The following is a 17,428-nucleotide window of genomic DNA, read 5'->3' as shown; positions in this document are numbered from 1 at the left end:
CAAATATCGTCGTAATGTGATCCCTCAACATCCACCAGAGTGATATTTCGCCCCAGGCCATTTCCTGGAGTCTCCCCGGCATCAAATTGCCTCAAACGTGATCTCGGTCACCAAGTCTCGTAAACTCCCACGATACTTTCCTGCCGACTGCCCAACTACAGGTAGGACGCTTTGCGGTGGTGGTTTTAGCGTAACCTATGTGGGGTTTGGCATAACCTTCGTTATTTCGAATCCCACATAGGAGAGGAGAGTGGAAATGCCTCCAGCGGCTCACCTTTCAATCCGGGAGCAGTGGCTGTCGCCTGAAAGCACAACGCGGGACGGGAATGTGGCGGTCCTGCTGGCCTGTGTGTGAAAGCAATTTCTGTGGCGAGGCTGCCAGGCTTTGTGGGCTTTCCGAACTGCAATTTTGCGCGATCTGTGTATGAAAGAGCCTATAGACTACATCTGTAGGAAAAGTTCAGCAGCGTATTTATTTTTTAAGGAGACTAAGGTATTTTGGAGCAAACAAACAGATTTTGTTGCTGTTTTTCCAGTCGATTGTGCAGAGTGTTATGCTGTATGGAAGTCGTGCATGGTATAGTTGCCTTTCTGTTCAGCTCAAAACTCCATTACATATTTGCTCAAAAATCGTAGGTCAAATGCTTGAGTCAAATTTTCAAGCATGGCACACTAAAAGAATGTTGTCTTTGGCAAGCAATATTACATCTGACCCAGCTCATATCCTATTTGAAGAATATCAAACAGAAGATTTAGAGTCCCACAGGCTCGGCTGAACAGACTGAGAAACTCTTCTGTTCCACAGTCTGTCAAGCTGCTAAATCAGTCTGGGTTCTAGGTAGAGACTATACTCCGAGGCACTGCAGCCACTTTGTTTTTGTGTTTTTCCCTTTCTTGTAATGTATGTATTCCCATCTGATGTCATATATGTTTAAGCACTTTTTGTTTCAAATGTGTTTTTTTTGTATTTATGAGTGTCTTGGGTCGCAAGACAAATTTCGGACTTGTCCGACAATAAAGTGAAATCAAATCAAAATCAAAATGTCAAAAATTTAAACCAGGTCAAAGGTCATAAATCAATGTCCATAACTTGTCCATAACAGAATGTAAGTACACACATTCACTACCACAGTTTAGTGGCAGTGGGGAACTGTTTGCCTATAACTATGCCTTGCACCTGGGCACATGGGCACATGACCCAATTGTTCACTGGTCAAACTGCTGTCAGTTTATGGGTATTTGATAGGGATGTCGAAAATCATAATTTTTCTTGACCGACAACCGACCCTCATTAGCCGACAATTGGTCGGTCAACCGAGAAAATTAAAACGCGCTATTTGACTGTCTGTGCCCCATTAAACCATTACCACAACAAATGCTTGATTTTATTTCCATTAGAAAGCATTTATTTTTACATCTACAAGCAGAAAAAAACACATTAACAAAACGAAAAGACAAGTTGAATCCTCCAGCTATCTAAACAAAAACATTCCTCCGATAGGCTATACCGCTTAGAGCTGCACGCATTGCATATTAAGGGCACATCAATTGACACGCAGCCGCCCCGTGAAGTACGTGTTTGAGCGGATGACAGCCCAGGCTGCAGGGCGCACTGACGAAGCGCACGTCACTACAGTATCTTCTCCTTTTAGCAATACTCTCACTAATCCCACAGTGGTTTACCTGCCTTTGAGATCTGCAAAAAATAGTTTGCTTCTCCCGCTCTCTTCACACACGTGACGAGGGCTGTGCTCTCTGTGTCTTGCAGGGCGATGATGACGAGTCCGCATGCAGCTGTCAGTTGTCAATGCAGTCTACAAACAATCCGTCTCTTGTTGTGAAACAAATTCTCCGAACTGCCATGTGTTGGACAGTAAAGACTAACGTTAATTGATACTTTTCAATCGTCAATTAGACCGCTTCATGTCTGCATTTTTGTAACACTGTAAAAACTACTGTTTGATCATTGAGTGCACGCGTATGCATGCATGTGCATGATGAACATGCAGAGAGGGAGGGAGAGAGAGTGAGACCGAATGAGCCAGTGAAGAAAAAGTAATGTGCACGTTTTATATTCCATCATGTTTTACTCCACACGGACGTGCGCACGCTGAACGCTGTGAGATGAGCAAGGTGTCGGGTTTCAGGCCATGTGCTCCTGACCTGACCAAACTGAAAACCCGTTCTCTCTCTCTCTGTCTCTCTCTCTCTCTCTCTCTCTCTCTGTTAGTATTGTATTAGCTGTAGTTAACATTAGTACCCTACCATATATAGGCTGTCAGTGTTGATGGTAGAATTAACTTGTTAAAGACAAAATGTATAATGCAAATTTGATGCCCTCTCCCTCCCTCCCTCCCTCCCTCCCTCTCTCTCTCTCTCTCTCTCTCTCTCTCTCTCTCTCTCTCTCTCTCTCTCTCTCTCTCTCTCTCTCTTTGTCTCTCAATTAAAACCTACCCACATGGCATGGCACGTGTTTAGGGGACGTGCATTTTTTTTTTACCGTTTAACTGATAGTATTAATCGGTTAATGTTGAAACGGTCGATTATCGGTTAAACGGTTATCGATCGACATCCCTAGTATTTGACATGAACATTTTTGAGAACCACTGCCTTATCCAACACACAAAATACCATTGAAACAAATTGGGTGACATTTTAATTCACGTGTGTCTGTCCAATGTGCAAATTTTACAACAAGCAAATCTTTTTTGGGGTGGTGTGTAGAACGGTGTGGCCCGGCTTGCCCCTCCCATCATCATGTGTACACGGTCCTACCCAGAATGCAGTGTGTACGGCGACGGGTGTGACATCATGGACAGCAGCACTGAAAACGCCAACAGCTCCGACCACATGGGCGTGGGACGGCCAGACAGGTCAGTCACAACCAAAACCCTGAGACTGTGTATAACGGAATTTTATCACACTGCCTTGTTGAATACTCGATTGTGATTGGTCCATCACAGCATTGAGCGGTCTGTTATTTCGGTATAACAGACCGCTGCTAGGGATATCAGACCAGAGGTCACGTCCAGTCATATCAATCCACACAAAGAAGACTGTCAGTCAATTTAGCAATAGCTGATCTGCGACACCCTGTGGAAAAAAAAGTTAGGTTTGCAACAGTCAGTTAATAAAATGGAAAAGGCCTCTCTCTTACTGTACTAGTGCTTTCTTTGTTACAAACATCTCAGATGAATCCAGGGAATATTATGTTGTTTCTACCCACCTGGTGTGTTAGCAGCATGTCCAAGCTAACGCTGGTTAGCAAATGTAGGTTATCTTAATAGTTTCCAGGTGTGCCAACTGCAAAGCCCCGCAAGAAGGAAACAGACAATTTTTTGGGCGGAAGCAATGAAATCATTTTCAAATCAATACAATTTTTTGCTATATTTTGTGTCAAATAATTGATTTATTTAGTAGGTAGCCATGTAATAAGGGGGATAATGTACTGCGAGCCGGTCACTATTTAAGCAACAGCTCACAACAGGCCGTGGTGGTATGGTCGTTATACCACACCTAAAGCTTGTGCTGAAAACACACTTAGGTGTGGTATAATGACCATATATCACCATATATCATGGCCTGAAGTGAGCTATTGCTTTTATAAAATGGTTACCAAGTATGGAAATATGAAAGTAATAAACGTTAGGGTTGTGCTACAACCCAGGTTTTACGAGTGAGAACGAGAGCTCTCACATATTGCCATATCGCTGCCAGAGCAGCGCCACTGGATGAACACTCATTTTACTCCAAAAATGACCTTTTTTATAAAACCAACCATCCACCAGTAGGTGGCATGGTATGCATGAGAATGGCGCGGCACCCAGCAATCGCTGTGATTGCGTCATGTCGGCCAGCCATCATGCAAATCACTTCAACTCATCCAGCCCACTGCAGAATCGACGCATCGACGCAGCAAGGCTGGGTAGTGAGAGCTCTCATTCTCACTCGTAAAACCCGTGTTGTAGCACAGCGTTTTACTTTGTTTCGAACTCAAGCTCTCACATATTGCCAACTTCAACCACCCTTGCTGCAGGGAGCACTCCCCAGAGCGACCCTGAGAGGCGTAGATTAACAACGGACGCATGGCAACTGCCCATGCACCATCGTGTAGCATCGGAGTGACAACGGCACCACCTTCTAGCAATTGACAGGACCGCACGCGCGAAGAGCGAGCCGGACACATCAAGACTAGTACCTAACAACGTGTGATGGGAGGACCCATGAGGCCACAGTGCACATGTCCTCCACTGATACACCATGCAATAATGCGCAAGACGTCGCGACGCCTCGCATAGAATGCACCTTGATACCCTCCGGGGGTGCCAAAGCAATCCCTTTCACTATCCAGTGTGATAAGCGATCCTTGGAAAGGGGTCCACTGGGATCTCTGCCCGAACAGACCAGTAGATGGAATCTACTTAACTAAGCCACTTCAAATCGCCAATTATTTTAATGATTATTTTGTCAACAAGGTCTCCAAACTAAGAGAAAACATGGCACAGGCATTAGCATGATAATGATACAAACCACCTTTGGAAAAAAAATATCTGACATACTGTGATTATTTCGGTTGTGATTTTCCCATCTACTAACATGGGGAGGCGGGCCTTGTGACCTAATACTGGATTCAACCGCCAGAGCGGCGATCTAACATGCAGCGGCTTCACTGAACGGGACCAATGCTCAGTCCATCTTATAATATGTCCATGGCACATACGCGCGCACACACACACACACACACACACACACACACACACACACACACAGCTGCACTGTCGAGTAGATCTCGTGAAAGCTTATCTGCACTTTCAGAATCTGTAAATAACTCAAGATGCTATGTCGGACCTAATATCTCTCACAATGGCGAGACAGATCTCCATTCCGACAATTTTGTCGGAATGCCGGTATTTCGGAGTGCCGACATTTCGGAATGCCGAGGTGTCCCCAGCAAAAGGTCCCGTTCAGGAACCAGGCTGCTAGTTTCCACCCGCTGGGGGGAGGGGTGGCGTACCTCCCCTTCCGCCTGGGATAGGAGATCCGCCCGTGACGGAAACGGCCAGGGCGGTCCCTGGGCCGAGGAGATCAGGTCCACAAACCATATCTGCTTGGGCCAAAAGGTGGCCACAAAAAGAGCCGCAAGCGCTGTTCCCCCGCACCTGTTGAATCAGGGGGATCGGGGGGAACGCATAGCGCCAGTCCTGGGGCCAAGCGTGCGCCTGAGGGTGGAGGCCCCCGACGCGGGTTGCCCCGAGACAGCAGGCCGGCCCCGAAATCAGCCGGCCTGGCACATAAATCGCTGACAGCTAAAAGAAACATGGATACACCGTCGCCCACCGAGGACGGCGGGCTTGTCCTTAGAGCTACAAGCCAAAGGCTGGCACTGAGCCCAGACCTTGGCGAGCTGGACGTGTAGCTCCAGCAAGGGGCAGTACGTCCATTGTAGACCAAGGAGCCATGTTAGTGCAAGCGGCTTGGCCTCCTGTGGCCTTTCCCACACCGTCTGCACAGCACGAGTCACGCCCTTGCAGACAGGCATGTGACAGAGAAAGGAGACGGGGATACGCCCACAGGTGAATCCCCGCCGCTAACTGGTTCAGCGCCGCGGACCTGTTCGTTCAGGTGGGCGACTGCTGCCATATTGTCCAAACAGATCAGAACATGGCGCCCATGTATCAGCCGTTGGAAGTGAAGCAGAGCCAGGCGAATCGCCTCCAGCTCCACCACGTTTATGTGGTGAAGCTCCTGAGCTCCCCGCCGTACGCCGAGCGGCCTCTGAACACCGCGCCCCACCCCCAGGGGGAGGCGTCGGTGCAAACGGGGGTCCGCCGACCTGCTCAACGCCCGCCGGGCCGGACACGTCAGAGGAATCCTACGACAACGGTCCCTGGCCTGGTCCAGGTAATGTCTGAGAAACCAGATCCGGAAAGGGCGCCTGTATAGCCGTCCCAGCGGGAACACGTCCACCGCTGAGGCCATAAGTCCCAACGTGACCGTGCACTGATGCACTGACACGGAGAGTTAACACCCTTGCCGCCCGCATGGTGCACGCCTGTTGCTCTGGTGAGAGGCATGCCAGCATGGCCCGAGAGTCCAGCTCGAGCCCCAGGAAGGTTGCAACCTGTACTGGGACGAGGCAACTGTTCTGCCAGTTCACCAAAAACGCCAGGGTCTGCAGGTGATCTGTCACCGCCCTGGTAAGCTCCATAGCGTGGACCCTCGAGTCCACCACTATGAGAGCGTCGTCGAGATAGAGGAAGACGCGAATCCCACTCAAGCGGAGGGGACGGTGGGCTTGTCCCGGGCGCTACAAACTGAGGCCCTGCCGTGGCCATGGGCCAAGGTGAGCTGGGCGTCTTGCGCTGGCAGGGGCGCCCCAACGAAGGGGGCAATTTTACCATTTACCGACGAAGGGAATGGGACCCAAGGAGAGCTCCCAACCGAACCCGGGCCCTGGGCACCAAGGATGGTGGGCTTGTCCTTAGAGCTACAAGCCAAAGGCTGGCACTGAGCCCAGACCTTGGCGAGCTGATGCCCCTGCTGGACGTGTAGCGCCAGCAAGGGGCGGTATGTCCATTGTAGATCAAGGAGCCATGTTAGCGCAAGTGGCTTGGCCACCTGTGGCCTTTCCAACACAGTCTGCACAGGACGAGTCACGCCCTTGCAGACAGGCATGTGATGCAGCGGGCGAGATGCCTGCCAGGCCTGAAAGAGCGCACCTGTAGTACTGATGCAGGGGCTGGGGTGGCTCAGCCCAGGAAATGCCCAGCTTAGCTGCGGCCCTGGGTATCACCCCACGAAACTGTTTCTGGTAGGGCTCGTTCGTTTGCGCGCGAGCCTCCGCCTCCGCAGTGATGGTGCTAGCACCGTCCCAAGCCCCCTCCCTATCGGGAACCTCCTCCTGGGCGGTCTCGACTAGGGGGTCGTACCCGGGGAATTTGCCCCGCTCTATGAATGAAGGCATGGGCTCATCGCCCCACCTAACTCAAGACTGCTCGTCTAATTCGGACTGGGGCCCTTGGCCCTGTTTGCCCTGAGCAGCAGGGGCTTCACCCACGACAGGCCGGAGAGATTCAACGGACACGTTTCTCTCAAGAGGCGTACCGCTGGGAGGGATGTCCTCCTCAAGAAGAGCAAAGCTCTATGAGAGAACACAGCTATGTTGAAGATAGCACAGCAGCTGCAAGACCGAGGGTTCAAAAGTGCCTGTGCAGTGTGCTCATGCCCAAGGCAGAACACGCACCTATCATGCCGGTTCATACTCGGCCAATGTACCCTTATACAAGGCCCATCCCCTCGCTGACTTTCCCTGCTTAGTAGCACAAGAGAAAGCAGGAAGCTAATCACTAAAATAGCAAGCTCCCGCAGGCCGCACCCTGTTAGCGGGAGTACCGTTTAAGCAAGCTAGCAAACTAGCGTGAAGCACAAGCTAGACAGTAAGCAACCCGGAGGCTAGCGAACATGCACGTGCAACGGTAACGTAAGTGGCAATAGCCTAGCCCGAAGGGAAGGCAACAACACCCACAACCTGTTAACCCGAGAGAACAAGCGTGAACAAGCCACTAGCTAAGCTAGCGTAAGCACTGAGAGACAAGCGTGAGCTAACACAAGCCTGCGCACAAGCCAGTGAAGCGAGCTTCTACCCTGAGTAACACGGGGAAGCGAGCGTGACCGCAAGCTCAAAGCCAGCGGCTCGCGAAGCTAGTCAATCTCAGAAGAAACTCCTCAGAGGAGGTTACAATCTAGTAGATGCTATTTGCACAGCGGCAAAGCAACACTTAGCAGACAAGCAAAGCTGGCTAAGATAGCGTAAGTACTGAGAGAAGCGGCTAACACACTTGTGTGAAGCGAGCTTACCTAGCTAGCGTATTCGCTCAGCTAAATATTTCAGAGCGCACCCCCAGTCCAGGGACGAAACCAGTAATAGCTACACGGTGGTAGCCTACAAGCAATATGTGCTAACACATAATAAGGCGAACACTCAGCTTAGAGAGCTTAGAGGAACGGGTCCCTAGCTAGGCAAGAGGGTAGAAGGTAAATGAGGAAGCTTAGCACCTCTGAAGTGAGCTAAAGCAACCTCCAAGCCGTGCCCGGCCCAGGGCGAAGAACCGAGCCTATTGCCTAGCTACGGCTAGCGTGAGAGGAGCTTACTAGCTAATCCGTTAATAGCTACAAGCGAACCCCGTATGCTAGCGCACGTGCACGCGCGCTGGAGCTTAATCGGCTATAATGCCTACCCTTAGCAGGAAGGCAAGCTAACACAGCCTGTCTTAACCCAAAGGAAAGCAAGCATGACTAGCAACTTTCCAGCTGAGGCTAGTATAATGAACCTAGAGACCGGCGCAAGCTAACACACATGTGAAGCGAGCCTCTACCCTGAGTTAACACACGGGGAAGCGAGCATAACCGCAAGCTGAAGCTAGCGGCTAGCGAAGCTGTAGTCTCAGAGAAAACTCCTCATGCCGAGGAGAAAGGTCAATAATATGCTAGTAGAGTCTATTTCCACGGCGGCAAAAGCCATACTTGGCAGACAGAATGAGCTAACAATAGAAGGCGAAAACAGTCTTAACTTTCGATGACTTCGATGAAGCCGGGTCCGCCGCCCGAGGCGAATAGGACAGGTTCGGAGCCCCGATGCCTGTCTGGGTCTTGTCCGCCGAACGCCTGTAGTTTGGTGGGCTGTCAAGACGGAGGTAGCTTCGGCTAAGAAAGCAACTTTAGTTAGCATATCCTGGAGCAAATCACCGAGCGACCAGTCAGTGGGCTGGATGAAAGCGAAGTGATTTGCATGATAGCTGGCAGACGTGACGCAATCACAGCGATTGCTGGGTGCCGCGCCATTCTCATGCATACCATGCCACCTACTGGTGGATGGTTGGTTTTATAAAAAAGCTAATTTTTGGAGTAAAATGAGTGTTCATCCAGTGACGCTGCTCTGGCAGCGATATGGCAATATGTGAGAGCTTGAGTTCGAAACGAAGTAAAACTCCAATTTTAATGGCTGTTGCTTACGCTAACCCTAACCCATAAATCATACTCTTCCGCGTAATGTCAGATAGCAACACAGGCTTGGTGACAAACAAACAGCTAACGTTAGCTAGCTAACTTTGGCTAATGCTTGTGCTAACGTTATATGTTATAGGGACCAAACAAAAAGCAGAGCAAGTAAGTTCGGCTAACTAGCAAGTTCTGAAAATGTGTGTCTTCGTTACTTTATTCCAGCTAAAATGTATCGGCTGTTTGTATGCCTGTGAAAGCCAGCTATGCTAGGTTAATGTTAACATTAGCTAATGTTAGCCTATGTTAGCGGGTGGGCAAACACAGGCTGCTCGTGTTTTGTAGTACTCACTTCCAAGTCCCAAATCTGATATTCCATGAGACGGATGTCGTACAGCCAGGCAGCACACACAGACAGCCACTCTGTTAGCTACCCTTTGTTTTTTCAGAGGCGGAGTGTTTCGGGGATGATGCTCTAGCTGTGGTATCCACTCAATATACCACGGATGTGAACCAATCAGATTGCTTGATTTGATAGAGCCATTTTATAATTGAAAATAACCCCCTCCAGGCTGACTAAGGCCGCGGTCCATATCCTCATTATATCGTCGCTCATCCATGTGCGGCAGGACCCCGAATATCAATTTCTTCAGATTTTATTTTTTGTCATTAATCAAAGCCATTGGTCACCCTTCACGTCTCTGTGTGGGTTTTACCAAATGCAACCAATGGAAAAGCATTAAAACGAGCTTGTGTGTAATTCTCGTAACGCCATTCGCCCTCAATCTGTCAGTCAAACCTCGATATTTATCTCCTACCTCCGTCTGTAGCGGAGGTACAGACGGTACAGACGGACACTAAACCCGGAAAAGACACACGGCAGACGTGCTGTGTATTTCTGATATCGTTTTGTTTAATCCTGGCTTCCTCTAACGTGAATAGATCAATAAAATGTTTTCCAGTTATTCCTAGGCTGCAAACTTGTTTTAACATGCAAATCGGAGTGGTTTCAGACGAGAATAAAGTAATGTTAACGTTATGTTATGTCAGACTGTTCTCATCCCCATGGCAAAGCCTTCGCATCGGCCATGAGAGGCTGAGGAGCACTGCTGCGCGTGCCCCCGCGGCCCGGAGCTTGTGGCTCGTGCATGTGCATACCAGAGGGGAGGCGGCCATCAGCGCCTGACTGGCCGGGAGAGAGTGCTTCCAAGTCGGACTGATAATATAAACAACATCATTTGAGCTTATCCAGGTAAGATATTAATAAAGTAATGACACATTCAGCGGGAAACTAACTATAATTAAGACATGTGCCAACTTTGACGATGTTTGGTTCAGTATTTTAAGAGCAAACAGGTTTTTTTTACTTCCTGAAAAGTTGCTGTTTTGGAGATTCGAGGTCCTGCCGCGACAGCCACGATATGATCCATAAATACACGTGAAGCTGTTTGTACGCCTCCGGGCTGTTCTGGTCTCCTCATACGGGGTCTGTGAATCCAAATCTCGTTCGTCCCGTTCAAGTCAAGTACGCTTGAAGAGTTGGCCAAAATTGAAGAGCGGACGAGGAGAGAGAGGAACAGCAGGACGAACAAGCCGCTGCACGGCCGAGAATAAATGGTGATTGGTGGTGTTCATGTGGACGCTGTAACCCTATGCCCACCGAGGAGGAAGGCAAGCCATGTAATTGCTAATCGGTAGTTGTTGTGAACAAGACAATAGTCGCGGGGGAATGGCTCCTGTGCGCAGGTACCTTCAGAGCAGTAACTCCTCCAGCCACCCTCACTAACACTCCCGACTCCAATTCTGCTCCTCGGCCCTTGGTCCCTGGATTTCCTTCCTTCTCCCGCCTCTCTCCCGATGAGGTGCTTAAACTCATCAGCTCGAACCGAGCCACTTACTGCCCCCTCGATCCCATCCCTTCCTCTCTCCTCCAAACCATCTCACCTGACATATCTCCCTTCCTCACTACCTTCATAAACTCCTCTCTGTCCTCTGGTCTTGTTCCGCCTGCTCTAAAGACTGCAAGAGTCAAGCCTCTGCTTAAGAAACCCTCCCTTGACCCTACTGCTATTCAGAACTATAGACCTGTCTCTCTTCTCTCATTCCTTTCCAAAACCCTCGAACGAGCAGCGTCCGAACAACTTTCTCTCTATCTCTCCCAGAATGACCTCTTGGACCCTCTGCAGTCCGGTTTCAAGGCTTCTCACTCCACTGAGACAGCTCTTCTTGCTGTCACAGAGGCCCTTCACACTGCTAAGGCCTCATCCCTCTCCTCTGTCCTTGTCCTCCTTGACCTGTCTGCTGCCTTCGATACAGTCAATCACCAAATCCTTCCTTCCACTCTGTCTGACCTCGGCATTTCAGGTTCTGCACTCTCCTGATTTGCTTCCTATCTCTCGAACCGCTCATACCAGGTCTTATGGAGAGGGTCCGTCTCCAGATCCTGCCCTCTTACCACTCGTGTCCCCCAGGGCTCAGTCCTGGGCCCCTTACTTTTCCTTCTCTATATCAGATCTCTTGCCTATGTGATCTCTTCTCATGGCTTCTCTTATCACTGCTATGCTGATGACACCCAACTTTTCCTTTCCTTCCCCCCCTCTGACACTCAAATCGAGGCTCGCATCTCTGCATGTCTCAAGGACATTGGTGACTGGATGTCTGCCCACCACCTCAAGCTCAACCTTGGTGAGACGGATCTACTCTTCCTCCCAGGGAAAGACTGTCCTCTCGCAGATCTCTCCATCTCCATCGACAACACCACTGTACTGCCCTCCCAAACAGCTAAGAACCTTGGGGTGATCCTCGACAACCAGCTGTCTTGCTCAGCCAACATAGCTGTGACAGCACGCTCCTGTAGGTTCTCCCTCTACAACATCCGCAAAATCCGTCCCTTCCTCACAAGAGAAGCAACTCAACTCCTGGTCCAGTCACTTATCATCCCTCGCCTGGACTACTGCAACGTGCTCCTGGCTGGCCTACCTGCCACCGACATCCGACCGCTTCAGCTCATTCAGAACGCTGCAGCCCGTCTGGTATTCAACCAACCCAAATTCTCTCATGTCACTCCCCTCTTCCGGGACCTCCACTGGCTTCCCATCTCAGCTCGCATCAAATTCAAGACACTGGTACTGGCCTACAGGGCAGTACACCAGTCAGCTCCCCTGTACCTGCAATCTATGGTCAGGTTCCAAACCTCTCACCGCTCCCTTCGCTCCTCCACCAGTGCAGGGCGCCTCACTCCTCTTTCGCTACGGGCGCTCAAAAGTCGCTCATCCCGATCTCGACTCTTCTCGTCCCTGGCACCCCAATGGTGGAACGAGCTGCCACCTTCGGTCAGGACTGCTGAATCACTGCCGATCTTTCGGAAAAGACTAAAGACTCACCTTTTCAGGCTCCACCTGGGCCCTTCTTGATCTAACTTCTTTCTCTCTCTTTCTATTAAAAAAAAATTAATCCTAAACTAAACTCGTACCACTGTTCCTTCAGGATTTGTAGTTGTCATAGACTGTGCTCCATAGTTGATTGCTCTATTGCTGACAAAAAGTGTGTTATTGTAAGTCGCTTTGGATAAAAGCGTCTGCCAAATGACGAAATGTAATGAAATGTAAATGAAATGTAGAGCAGCCGGTGTGGAACCTCTCACGAGACTTGAATGGGACGAACGAGATTTTGATTCACAGACCTCGTATGGGGAGACCAGAACAGCCTGGAGGCGTACAAACAGCCTCACGTGTATTTATGGATCATATAATGAGGATATGGACCGCGGCGTGACAGAAAAGGTGTAATTTACAGAGCGCATGCAGCTTGCCCCGTTTGCGCCCGTTATAGCCTGTTTGAGGAGCCTACTCTGAGCGAAATATCTTCTTTGGGCATCTGAAGTTATTTGGGTGAGTAAAACATCATATTTTAAGCTGGAAATAAGGTCTGGGGTGTAAAAAACCGGAATTCTCCTTTAAGGCAAGTACTCCCACCCACTGAAATGACTGTGGACGGCTTGGAGTCCAGACTGATACGTAGAGCCAAGCAGGATGTGAGGTCACGTTCAGGATGGTTTTAACCAGGCTATAGTTTCTGGAGCACGAAAGCTACGTGACATAAATGGTTGGTGACTTGATTGCCCTGTCGGTGCAACAGTCCTGTATGGTGTTTTCCGATGACAAGCGGAGGGTCACGATTCGGTCTAATCCCGCTTACCAGTCTAAGAATATCAATGCCAGCTTCAGGTCAGGTCGTAGACCTGGCAGCTTTTTGCCCTCCTCCCTTTAACTCAACACCAAACTACGGCCCACGGGCTAATTGCGGCCTGCCCGTATTTAAGTGGCCCGCCATGAATTTAGCATTTTCTTTTATTTATTTTTTTGCCGGTGAAACTTTTTACCGTTTTTCATTTGAAAGTTTGAAACTGAAAGACGAAAAAACTGACATACTGTTTCCCATTTCATTTTTTCCCATGTAAAACCATTGAAAATGGCTTACTTGAGTACCCTGACATCTATTATTTATTTTATTTTATGTAACATTTTTTATACTGAATGTTGGTTGCATGCGCTATGTCCTGTGCGCAGTGTGCGGGCGCTCCTGGCCTACATGGACAGGACGCGCACGCTGCACACCTTGGATCAGCTGTTGGTATGCTTTGGGTCCAAAAAGCGCCTGTCGCACTGGATAGTTGGAGGCCATTGTCTCGGCCTACTCTGCAGTGGGAAAGGTTCCCCCGGAGTGTCTTAAGGCCCACTCCACGCGAGTTGTCGCAACGTCATGGGTATTTTTGTGGGTGTGTCAGTGGAGGATGTGTGCTGCGGCCTCATGGTCTACTCACCACACCTTTGTGAGGTACTATAGCCTTGATGTGGCCAGCGTGCCCTTCACGCCAGCCCAGTCTCAAAAGAATTGTAAAATAGCAACGTTTTGGACCATTTTGCCTCTCCCAGACCCTAACCCTAAACCTAACCTCTCCCCAGACCCTAACCCTAAAACGTTACCAATTTACAATTTTGGAGCCGAAACGTTGCTATTTTACAATTTTATGTGAGATTGTGTTGCTTTGCGCACACTGTCTTGTCAGCCACCAGGCATTAGTGCCTTACGGTCACTCACTGGATTGCTATGGACTCATTGCCATGTTGCCCCGTGTTGCCATCCGTAGGTCTCAAGGTTGCACTGGGTGCCCCCTTAGGCAGCAAGGATGGTTGTTGTACATTACGACAGCCTTGAAGGTATCTTAACGTTAGGAGAGCTTTTTTAAGATTGTGGAAAGTTAGGATGCTTCTGTAACTGTAGTACACTTTTCCTATCTTAAATTAGGATGGGAATATTGACTTAGGAACTGTTAAAGTGTAACTTACCCCCAAAACACTTTTTTTCAGCTTTTAACCAATAGATATGACTTTGGGGGTGGTGTGGGAAGAATTCTGGTCAAAATTTGCACATTTGAGACCAAACTGTTGCCATTCTACCATTTGTATCATTTTTCAGCAGCATAACTGGCATAAGTGCCCTCTATGGGTGGAACACTGCTTTTTTTTGCCCTCAAATGAATGGGAGATTTGGTACAACCTGACGTCACGTTGTCCCCAAAGACTATGGGATTTCAAGATAGTTACTCCCCTACTCCCCCTGTACCCTTTCCCGGCTCCTCACAACTCCAAGCCTATTCCCATGATGTCACACGCATTTTCCTACCAATATGGTGCTACAATACACACAGCTCATTGGCTGTTTGTGTCACTTGACCTGTTAATCACCTGTTAATTGATTACAATCGGCTGTTATTTTCCTACCAACTCCTATGTAACACAATACTATCAATAAACGCCACTATAATCATAAAAGGAAGGAAATGGCATTGTGTTGCTGTAAATCATTCCCAACCTTTTTCATACTAAGGAGCCCTAATTTAGTTCACATTGTGGCAATGGACCCTAAACACATCGGCTACTATAATATATTTCCCTGCATCTCATACTGAGATTAGATCGGTATTAAGTTTGGACAGACTGGAATGGATTGAGTCGAGGAGGAGGAGGAGTGAGCTCTGCTGCTCTGCCCTGCGCTGCACTCGAGAGGAAAAATCAGAGGTGCAGTACAACTTTCAACAAGAATCACGAAAAGCCCCCAAACGAAAATTAAAAACGGATTTCATGGCGCGGTATATGGCAAGTTGGACGAGGGAATGACGTGGAGAAATCTCGCATTGTGTTACCCCAGAGCGGGGGGTTTGTCCTATTGTGCTGTGCTGCTGTAACCAGCCTCGCGTCACTAGTCTTTTTTAACGTAAGTTAGACAAGCCACATACACACAAATGGAGCCAATAAAGTGAATTTCTAGTTCGTCACTGAATGACAAAATTGATATAACTTTCAACCATTTTGAGCAACGCTGTTTCCATACAGGCCACCAGCGTTGGCTAGTTGTTGATATTTATAAAGATTTTGGAGCTCTCATAACTTTGTCTTGTGATGTTTTGGGGAAACTGCGGGTAAACTGTCATGGCGTCGATTTCCGGAAAAAAATCCTGAGCTGAGCACAGCCAAAGAGTATTAGTGAGACAAGAGGATACGTAATTTCTTGGTTTTTCCCATAGTTTTTTTCAAATCAAGCAGCATGCCGTTTTGTTACATATCTGGGTGGTAAGTCCCCCTTTAAACTGTAATGGGTATTTTCCTAAATCAGGTCCTAACTCTAATTACCATGGTTAGGATAGGATTTGCAAGTTATGACGTTTCTGTAATATGGCCCCAGATTTCAAATGAGGGATTTGTCTTAGTGCAAGACTCTTCTACTTCCTGTGGCTGTGTAGGCCCTTGCACCTGATTGGCTCGGGGTCTGCGTCCGTCATCTCGGGGGAGGAGCAGTTTGAGGACTACGGCGAGGGGGAGGATGTGGACTTCACTCCTGGCAGCCCTTGCCCTGACGACGACATGCGAACCAACGGCTTCTCGGACATGGGATCCTCCCTGCCCTCCAGGTTGGTTGCGGGATCGGATACACACACATTATGCCGCATTCACATGCTCCTCGGAAGCTCCTACTTACCATTTGTTTAGTCATAATCAGGACATGACAACATTCAAGTGCTCTTGGTCAGAAATTAAGAGGCTAGATGTATGAATAACACACAACACATTAATATGTCAAGTCAAGTTTATTTGTATAGCCCTAATTCACAATGATTCTCAGAGGGCTTCACAGAGAATATGTCTAACTTAATCTAGCTGACACAACAATAATAATTACAGTAATAAAAATAACAACATGATTGAATAATCATCATGTGATAGAGACAGAGAAGGGGATAGGGATTGTGGGGGAGGAGAGATCAGGGAAAGGGAGGAGGTGGGGAGGGAGAGTGGAAGGAAGAGAGCAGGGGAAGGGGGGAGAGGAGAGAGAGCAGAACAGATAGGATATACTCGGGCTGGGCCAGACGGTCATGAATAGTCAGAAAAATTTAGCAAACAAGTTATGTATTAAGGGTGTCAAAATTAATCGTTTAATCAATGCATCATGATGCGGACGTGTCGCGATGCATCAAATCGGATCATTGACAGATAATCACTGAATCGTTTATGTTTAAATTTATGCTGACATCCAGATTTTAAAGCACTTTCCAAGTAAAAAAAGGGAGTTGATATTTATCTGACTGTATTAATTGATGAAAAAGTAGCAATGTGCAGCAATAATATAGAAAATTGAGGATGTGATACTTTGAGCTGTATCGAGATGCGTCGTGATGCATCGTGGAATCGAATCGAATCATTGACAGATGAATCGTGAGGCCAGTGAAGATTCACAGCCCTATTCTTTATTATTGTGCTTGCTGCTAGGCATCTTAGACTCTCTCATACTTCTTTATTTTATTTTTTTGTAGTTTTCACACTACATAGACATGTGAGACATCAAAACGTGCAGCTCATTGAGGAATTGTGCGCATTTGCATTGCTAAGAGGTTTGTTGCACGATATTCGCAATAAGGTGCGATCCCCCCCCATTCTTGAATGGGGGTTCGAAATTGTTTGCATTAAATTAGCTGTAGCTCAGAAACCATAAGACCTGCAGCTACCAAACTTGGTAGGTAGGTTCACAGAGTCACCTTTTACTATGGGCGGAATAATTACACTAGTTGACCACTAGGTGGCGCTATGACAGCCCTCTTTACGTTTTGGTCCATAACTTTTGAACCATAGCATCTACAATCAAAATTATTTTTTCCCTGGATTCCTTGGGTCATTCCGCATGGTGACCTAGGCCCCACCCATTTCCGTCTAACTCGATTTTCAGCCATTTTTAATTTTGTCCAAGTGTTTTTTCGCAATTTCTCCTTCAAATTTTGTCCCATCTTCACCAAACCACATCGCACAGCGTGTGTTCTGCACAAAACTTATTTATTGGTTTTTTGAAAGACCGCACCTTGGCGATATAATTGATAGAA

General features: G+C 48.2%; 1 protein-coding gene across 2 annotated transcripts in view; it reads left to right on the top strand.

Moving 5' to 3' along the window:
- Positions 1-17,428, top strand: part of LOC310788308 (rab11 family-interacting protein 4A-like) — a gene marked incomplete at its 3' end in the record, with an annotated part of 159,343 nt that overhangs the window by 28,344 nt on the left and 113,571 nt on the right. Inside the window, exons 4-5 of one of the 2 annotated variants that reach the window (XM_083649870.1) lie at positions 2,725-2,864; positions 15,800-15,967. In XM_083649870.1, coding sequence (XP_083505996.1) covers positions 2,725-2,864; positions 15,800-15,967 — 308 coding nt within the window. Of the gene's footprint in view, positions 1-2,724; positions 2,874-15,799; positions 15,968-17,428 lie in introns of both variants that reach the window. The other variant, XM_083649869.1, reaches the window with a different exon arrangement.

Source organism: Poromitra crassiceps (assembly GCF_964638095.1).
Source record: "Poromitra crassiceps genome assembly, chromosome: 13".
Classification (NCBI taxonomy): Eukaryota; Metazoa; Chordata; class Actinopteri; order Beryciformes; family Melamphaidae; genus Poromitra; species Poromitra crassiceps.
The sequence above is the reverse complement of the archived record's forward strand: the minus strand, read 5'-3'. Positions and strand labels throughout refer to the sequence as shown.